The following is an 8920-nucleotide window of genomic DNA, read 5'->3' on the forward strand; positions in this document are numbered from 1 at the left end:
TTTTGAGATGGAGTCTTGCTCTGTCACCCAGGCTGGAGTGCAGTGGTGTGATCTCAGCTCACTGCAACCTCCACCACCTGGATTCAAGCAATTCTCCTTCCTCAGCTTCCTGAGTAGCTGGGACTACAGGCACGCACCATCATGCCCGGCTAATTTTTGTATTTTCAGTACAGACGGGGTTTCACCACGTTGGCCAGGCTGGTGTCGAACTCCTGACCTCAGGTGATCCACCTGCCTCGGCCTCCCAAAGTGCTGGGATTATAGGCGTGAACCACCACACCTGGCCAAGTTTTCTATCATCTAAAAATGAGAGATTCTCTTTAGGGTGGGGACATGGTGGAGGACATGTTAGATTGGGAGAGGGAAGTTTGAAAAAAGATTTTTCTGCATTATACTATAATTTAGTAATTATAAAATTGTTTTTTAAAAAAAGAACTTATTACTTTCAGAGTACAAATCAGAGAGAGTCAAACATCTGAGAGGGGAGAGATGTAGATTCAGTATCAGTTATTCTCGGGGGGAGGGAGGAGCCCACGGTCTTTATCACAGTTGTTCTTTCACAATTTGGTTCAGTTTACATTTCTTTTTGACAGCCCATCTGTGCCAGGGAGCATGGGGACCTGGCTGACCTGTCAGGTATACCTAATGCGTTTGGAAGCCAACAGTCTTCTGGTAGACCCAAGGAGACAAGGGAGCCAGCCTGACTTTGCAAAATCCAGCCTCTCCCCATATATGCCCTGTCTTTAAAGCAGGAGAAGCCTCTCAGAGGATGAGTACCTAGTCTCTTGGCTGTCGAAGGCAGAGGCAATCTGATTCAGGGAGGAGGATATAGCACAGTGAGACTGGGGAAAAGAAAAAAATACCCAAAAAACAAAAAGCCTGAATACAGAAAGGATTCCTTTGGAGAGGAGGGCCTGGCGGGGAACTGCAACCTTATCCCCTGAGACTGCGGCTCAGAAACTCAGCCTGGAGGTTCAGTGAACCCGTTAGTAACATGAACTTGGTCACTGTATTTCTCAGTCCGAGCTCATGCATTATTTACCTGGCGTAAGTAAACCTGCTTCTCCCACGGTTGCTGGGGAAACCACTTTGATTTATTGAGTTCTGTTCTACTCTCCAGTGAAAAATACTGCAGGGTGGAAAGAAGGAAGGGGGGCACTACTGGGTCTCAGGGGCTCAGGATGTGGAGCAGTAAAGGGAGTCCCCACTTTTCCCTGGGAAGGGACCGACTAGGAAAGAATGCAGATTCCAGTGCTGGGAGCTCCAAGGTTGCCATTTCCTGCTTCTCTGAGTATCCCTTTTCTCTATAATACATCCTCCAGGAAGAGAGGGGAACAGGGAGCTAAGGAGAAAGGTGTCCCTTTCCCGAGGCCCCGGTGAAGGCCACTTGCAGCTCTCCCTCTGACTGCTTGCAGAGATAGCATCAGTTTGTGCAGGGCAGGGAAGGGAAGGAGTCAGGTTTCCCCAGAGGCTGTTTCCCAGGTGGATCAGCCTGGGAAAGCCAACTCCATAACACAGGTAAAGTGGTCCTATCTGCTCCCAAGCTTGCTGCAGCTCATATTTGGGGAGTTGCCTCATAGACCAGGCAGCTATTGTAGCTTAGAAAGGGCTTGGGACCCTGGACTCAAATCTCAATGCTTTTATTTATAATTTGAACAAGCTGTATAATCCTTCTGACTCTCAATCCCCCAATGTGTGGAAGACGGATAGCAGTGTCTGCCTTGGAGTGTTTTTGCGAAGACTTCTCAGTGAGTGGTCTATGGAACACGTCCATGCCCAGGCATTACAATGTGGGGTGAAGGGTTGCTTGCTTAGACCACCTGTTTCCTTTTCTTGCCAGCAAGATTCAGACATCGTGCCGGGCTCCCTTCCTCCTCTTTACTGCGTATTGATTTTTCCTTTCCTCCCTTTGTTCTATTTGTGGCTCCTCTGGCCCCGCACAATTGCATTATTTCTTCAGAGGCACATTGTATGAGGAGGTCTGTTCATGCCCAGCAGCATCCTGGGCCTTCCTCCATGCCCAGCCGGCCTGGGCTGCTGTCCTCCTGGTCTGTGACCTTGTTGCATTTCCTTCTATAAAATGGCACTGTGTGGAGCCTTTTCCATTCCTTTCAGATTCTTTGCTTTTACTGGAAGGAAGCTGCTGCCTGTCAGGTGAGTGTGGTGATGTCCACCAGGGTAACACAGACCGAGACATGTCAGCAAGATGCTTGCAATGACCCATGCATTTACAAATTCTTTAGGCAATAGCCATAAATTGGTGAAGTTTCAATTTTCTTTCTTTTTTTTTTTTTTTTTTTCTGAGATGGAGTCTCACACTATTGCCCAGGCTGGAGTGCAGTGGCACGATCGCGGCTCACTGCAACCTCCGCCTCCCAGGTTCAAGCAATTCTTCTTCCTCAGCCTCCTTAGTAGCTGGGATTACGGGCAGCCACCACCTCGGCCTCCAAAAGTGCTGGGATTACAGGCGTGAACCACCACGCCTGGCCTCAATTTTCATTTGTAAACCACAGTGACACGTTAAAAAAAAAAAAAAAAACTTTCCTAGATATCACTAACATAACTGTTTTTAGCAGCAACTTTCTAGATTTTCTTTGGTTCTCCTGGGGTTATTTTGTTATATACGGGCTTATGTTTAAGTCTGTACTTAGCTACTATTGAGATTAGAATATAACTGTTAATTACGTCTTTGACATTTCTGCCTTGATATTAGGTGCTAAATATCCCCAAATGACTTAGTTTCTCTCTACTTAAGCCAGTTCACCTGCTCCAGGCCTCTGTGCATTGTTTTCTCTGAAATGTCCATATGGCCAGAAAACCTATGTGTGTTACTGCGCTGCCTCCAGATCTTCCGACTTCATCTAGAACTGTTCCCATTGGGGCGGATGTTTCAAACTGGCTTCTCTTTTTTTTTTTTGAGACGGAGTCTCGCTCTGTCGCCCAGGCTGGAGTGCAGTGGCCGGATCTCAGCTCACTGCAAGCTCCACCTCACAGGTTTACGCCATTCTCCTGCCTCAGCCTCCCCAGTAGCTGGAACTACAGGCGCCCGCCACCTCTCCCGGCTAGTTTTTTGTATTTTTTTAGTAGAGACGGGGTTTCACCGTATTAGCCAGGATGGTCTCGATCTCCTGACCTCATGATCCGCCCATCTCAGCCTCCCAAAGTGCTGGGATTACAGGCTTGAGCCACCGCGCCCGGCCTCAAACTGGCTTCTTAAAGAGACTTCTGATTTCTTCCAAACTAAATGATAAATCAACAAAGAAAACCCAGGCCATCTCACAAATGTTTTTTGGCAGCAGCCACTCTTTAGAGAGGAATAAGAAGGAATTCTTCCATGAGGGAGGGGCCGGGCAAAAGAAGAGCAGACCTAAAAATGTTCTCGGCCAGTGGTTCTTAAACTTCAGCACACATCAGAATCACCTGTGCCCCGGAAAGCATGGCTTGCTTGGCCCACCCCAGGGTTTCTGATTCAGGAGGTCTGGGCGGGGCTGGAGAATGTGCATTTCCAATCAGTTCCCCGGAGATTGTGATGCTTTCTCTGCAGGAGCCACAGTTCAAGCAGAGAGGACTGCAGAGGCTTGAGACAGGAAAGAGTTTGATAGGTTCCAGGACAAGAAAGGAGTCCGGTGTGGCTGGAGGGTAATGACTGAGGGGCTGGAGAGGGAGGCAGGTATCACAACATGCAGTGGAGACACAGACACAGGCGCACACACACACACACACACACACACGATGTTTGAAGTGGGGTGTGCGTGCGGGGTTAATGACCTGATTTGCCTTTGCAATTGTTATTTCATTTGATTCTCTTCGCAGTCACCATGCTGTGAACTCGGTGCCTTTGATCTCTGTAAACCACCCCACCCCGCACCTTCCACAGAGTAGATGCTGGCTAAGTTGTATTATGTGCCAGATGCTGTCCTAAGCTCTTTATAAACATGATCTCATTTAATCCTCCTAATGACCCTGTGAAGCAGGAACTGTTATAATCCCATTTTACAGATGAGGAACACTGAGGCATCAGAGAGGTTACATAACTTGCCTGGGGTCACATAACTAGGAAATAACAGCCTGGCTGGTAAGCTCCAGCTGAGCCCTCAGCCTCCACCCTGCGCTGCCTCTGCTGCCCCACGATGCTGCCCTTTTACATGAGTGACCAACCTTGAAAGGCAGTCAGGTCAGACATGATGATCACCATCATTTAAAGATGGGGAAACTGGCCGGGCGCAGTGGTTCACGCCTGTAATCCCAGCACTTTGGGAGACCAAGGCAGGTGGATGACAAGGTCAGGAGATCGAGACCATCCTGGCTAACACAGTGAAACCCTGTCTCTATTAGAAATACAAAAAATTAGCCGGGCGTGCTGGCAGGTGCCTATAGTCCCAGCTACTTGGGAGGCTGAGGCAGGAGAATGACGTGAACCCGGGAGGCAGAGCTTGTAGTGAGCCGAGATCGCACCACTGCACTCCAGCCTGGGTGACAGAGCGAGACTTCGTCTCAAAAAAAAAAAAAAAGATGGGGAAACTGAGGCTCAGACAGGCACCTGGTCATAGGTAGAGGAAGGGTATGACCCAGATCTCCTGAGGCCAGATCTCAAGGTCTTGTCCCAAAACTGGGCTGCCACAAACCTGGAGTCTCCAGTGTGCCTGGTGCTGAACCAGGCAGACAAAGAAGTTAACTGAGAAAGAAAAGGCCCCCGCCTGGCAGGTGTGAGGGCGAGGCTGGTACCCTGCAGCGATGGGACTGATAGCTTTGTTCTCGGGCTGGGCGCCCTGTCCGCAGCCTCCTCCTTACCTGGGCTGGGGCAGCAGCTGGGCTCCTGTGCCTGGAGGTGCCAACAGGGCCGGTCATTCACAAAGCCACCGTTGGTTTTGTAGCCATAAAGAAAGATACAGCCCTTCCCTCGGGGAGCGAAAGCTGATACCGTAAACACTGTGGGCTCTATCTTTGATCTGGTGGGTCATAGGAGTGGCTTTTCTCCCCAGGTAGGGTTACCAGGAGAGGACTGGGCAGACCTTTGGGAAGCTGTGCCCTGCTGAACAGATGGTGCAGGGTGGGAGGGCAGGTCTGAGAGGGGAGCCCAACAATTACCCCCAGGTCTGGAACCCAGACACCAAATTTCAGGCCTTGGGGAAATTCTCAGTTTTAAAATAAATCCCTGGGGCTGCTTGTAACTTTTAGTCTTTGGCTTTAAAAATAGTTATTTTCTAGATAAAGGAAAATAATAACTTGCAAACTTGAAAAAGCCACAAACCCCTTTATGGCCGGGTGCTGTGGCTCATGCTTGTAATCCCAGCACTTTGGGAGGCCAGGGTGGGCAGATCCCTTGAGGTCAGGAGCTCGAGACTAGCCTGCTCAACATCGTGAAACCCCATCTCTGCTAAAAATACAAAAATTAGCCTGGCATGGTGGCAGGCGCCTGTAATCCCAGCTACCTGAGAGGCTGAGGCAGGAGAATTGCTTGAACCCAGGAGGCAAAGGTTGCAGTGAGCTGAGATTGCACCACCGCACTCCAGTCTGGGTAGCAGCAAGACTCCATTAAAACAAAACAAAACAGCCACAAACACCTTTAAACTACATGTTGGTAAAGGCTAGTGTCAGGCCCGGAAGAGACCTAGGGGTGGGATGGTGGATGGAGGGCCCGGGTCTGAAATGCTTTTGTCTCTTCCTATGAGCTGATTTTGATTTGGGGTCATTTCCCTGGTATTGCGTTGAGTCATAGCTCTGTTCAAGAAGATGGTTATTTTCAAACTAACTTTAAAAATTGAGAGTGGCTTCTCTTATTCTGCTTCCTCTATCTATGATGCTCTTGTTGTTTTTCAGCTCTGTGAACTCCTAGTTATCCCTCAAGACCCTGTTCAAACATCACCTTCAAAACTGCCATATCCTACCCCCTTTCAACCCTAGAAAATCATGAATACATCCAATTATCCCTTCATTATGCTCCATCTAAAAGTGCCTGTTCACAACTTCACATAACATGGGAGTTCACCATCAAGGTCTTTTTTTCTGGCCAGATGACCCACAGAACTTGATAAAAGACTTTTTTACATATCATTTTATCCCCAATACCCAGCACATTGCCTGATACTTAACAAATGACCTTGACTGGGCGCAGTGGCTCATGCCTGTAATCCCAGCACTTTGGGAGGCTGAGGCGGGCGAATTACCTGAGGTCGGGAGTTCAAGACCAGCCTGACCAACATGGAGAACCCTGTCTCCACTAAAAATACAAAATTAGCCAGGTGTGGTGGCACATGCCTGTAATCTCAGCTACTCGGGAGGCTGAGACAGGAGAATCGCTTGAACCCGGGAGGCAGAGGTTGTGGTGAGCTGAGATAGCACCATTGCACTCCAGCCTGGGCAACAAGAGTGAAACTCCATCTCGAAAAAAAAAAAAAAATGGCTTTGAATGAATGTTGTTGAATGAATGTTATTCGCTCTGCATCATAAGTAGAGTAAAGAGAAAGAAATATTTATAAGCATCTATCACAGACCAAGTACTGTGTAGCCGTCATCTATATGTTATTTAATTTCATCTCTATTAGAAGAGCTTTCATTTGTTTAAATCTAGACTACACGGGCAGTGGTATCTTAACACAGTTAAGATACCTGGGAGGCCGGGCACAGTGGCTCATACCTGTAATCCCAGCATTTTGGGAGGCCGAGGCAGGTGGATCACCTGAGGTCAGGAGTTTGAGACCAGTCTGGCCAACGTGGCCAAACTCTGTCTCTACTAAAAATAGAAACATTAGCCAGGTGTGGTGGTGGGTGCTTGTAGTCCCAGCTACTTGGGAGGCTGTGGGGGGAGGGTTGCTTGAACCCAGGATGCGGAGGTTGCAGTGAGCTGAGATCGCACCACTGTACTCCAGCTTCTGTCTCTAAATAAATAAATACATACATACATAAATAAAAGATACCTGGGAAAACAGTTGATGAATACCTGTAAGGTGCTACAGGGCTGTAGGAAATGCAAAGAAGGACAATGTCTGTCTTCTGGGAGTTTCAGATATTATTGAGAACACATATATGTACACATGCACACATCCCACACATACATACCTTACTCACTCAAAGAAAGATTATTGAACTTGTAAAACACACTGATTTCTAAATGCCTGCTACAGACCTAAATGTGATAGAAATGGGAAGAATGAGAGATCACTGTGGGCTCCAGTGTTTTTGAAGAAACCTCAGATGTGAGTCTCTCCCAGTGGCCTATATTCTCATATGCCTAGAGACTGGGAACAGATGAGATGATCCCCAGCAGTCTGCTGGCTGGAGAATGGAGAATTGTTTATAACGATACCTTATATTTATGACTTTTCAAAAAGTGCTATAACATCCATGATCCTATTTTTATCTCCAAAGTCATACAGCTGATAATGAAGCAGGGCCTGGGGTTGGATTCTGTCTCTGTCAATTACTAGTGGGGCTTCTGTCTGCCCATATGGCATCTCTGTGCAAATTGGAAAACAATGCCCCTTGCTCAGGTAAAATTGTGTTAAATTTAGTATATTACCGCATAGCTTGAACAACTGTGGTGGCAGCCTTATCCTGGTTGTGCTTTCCGGAACATCTGCACTGCAGTCTTCCTGGCTGAGGGCACACATGTGCCACACTCTCATCGCTTATGCTCCCTGCCCACCCCTGCCCTCCAATGCCAGGGCATGTATGTCCCTGGCAGCTTGTACTTTTGCCTTAACCCAAATTCCTCCATTAAGTAAAGGGATTATACCAGGTTCAAAGCGGGAAAGGGTAAGGAATTAGGCCCCCTGAAGTGTGTCTGGGAGAGGCACAGTGGTGCATATGAGAGTGTCAGCAATGTACTTGCAGCTGTTCTGAGTGTGTGTGTGATCCATTGTATGGTGTGGGTTTTAAGTAGGAGAGGACTCTCCCCTGCAGCTTCAGAACTTTAGCTGGTGTCTCCACACATCCCTTCATTCCCTGACATGTACGATGTGAATACTACACATACCTCCCACCCCAGATCCTTTATACAGTGCTGAACCTGAGCAACTGTATATAGTGATCCTTGGATTGGAAGGTCATTAATTTATTATTTATTTATTTACTTATATTTATTTATTAAATAAAGTAAGTTTCAGTGTAACAGTGAGATATTTGTTTATTTTTGAGACAGGGTCTCACTCTCGTTGCCCAGGCTGGAGTGCAGTGGTGCAATCAGGGCCTCCACCTCCTGGGTTCAGGTGATCCTCCCACCTCAGCCTCCTGAGTAGCTGGGACTATAGGCCACCATACCTGGCTAATTTTTGTATTTTTAGTAGACTCTGGGTTTCGTCATGTTGGCTAGGCTGGTGTCAAACTCCTGAGCTCAAGTAACCCACCCGCCTCGGCCTCCCAAAGTGCTGGGATTATAAAGGCATGAATCACTGCTCCCAGCCTGTCCTTAATTTTTTAAAATTGTGAAAATTACAAAAGTTACCTGCTCTTTTCTAACAAATTAAATTAAATAGGGATACAAAAACAAATTGAACACTCATTCTTGCTACTCTTTGCCTCTCATGTCTACTAAGTAACCAGTGCTAAGCTTGCTTGCATATTTCCACTACTTAATAGTGCATTTTTTTTCATATTTTTTTCCATATTTCCAGTACTTAATGTGTGATAAGGGAAACAGAAGCAAACATATGTATGCATCTATGGGTTTTTGTTTCTTTAAACAAGTGTTTTAACAAAATTGAATCATACTATATATGTACTTTTAAATTTGTTGTTGTTGTTGTTGAGACGGAGTCTCACTCTGTCGCCCAGGCTGGAGTGCAGTGGCGTGATCTCGGCTCACCGCAAACTCTGCCTCCTGGGTTCACGCCATTCTCTTGCTTCAGCCTCCCAAATAGTTGGGACTACAGGTGCCCGCCACCACGCCTGGCTAATTTTTTTGTATTTTTAGTAGAGACGG

General features: G+C 47.2%; 1 protein-coding gene across 1 annotated transcript in view; it reads right to left on the reverse strand.

Moving 5' to 3' along the window:
- Nucleotides 1-3393: 3393 nt before the first annotated feature.
- LOC105549156 (chromosome unknown open reading frame, human C8orf86) overlaps nucleotides 3394-8920 on the reverse strand; it is a 56427-nt gene continuing 50900 nt past the window's right edge. Inside the window, 3 exon segments of the mRNA XM_011993582.1 lie at nucleotides 3394-3646; nucleotides 7127-7143; nucleotides 7145-7231. Coding sequence (XP_011848972.1) covers nucleotides 3394-3646; nucleotides 7127-7143; nucleotides 7145-7231 — 357 coding nt within the window.

Source organism: Mandrillus leucophaeus, unplaced genomic scaffold, assembly GCF_000951045.1.
Source record: "Mandrillus leucophaeus isolate KB7577 unplaced genomic scaffold, Mleu.le_1.0 Scaffold111, whole genome shotgun sequence".
NCBI classification, from domain to species: domain Eukaryota; kingdom Metazoa; phylum Chordata; class Mammalia; order Primates; family Cercopithecidae; genus Mandrillus; species Mandrillus leucophaeus.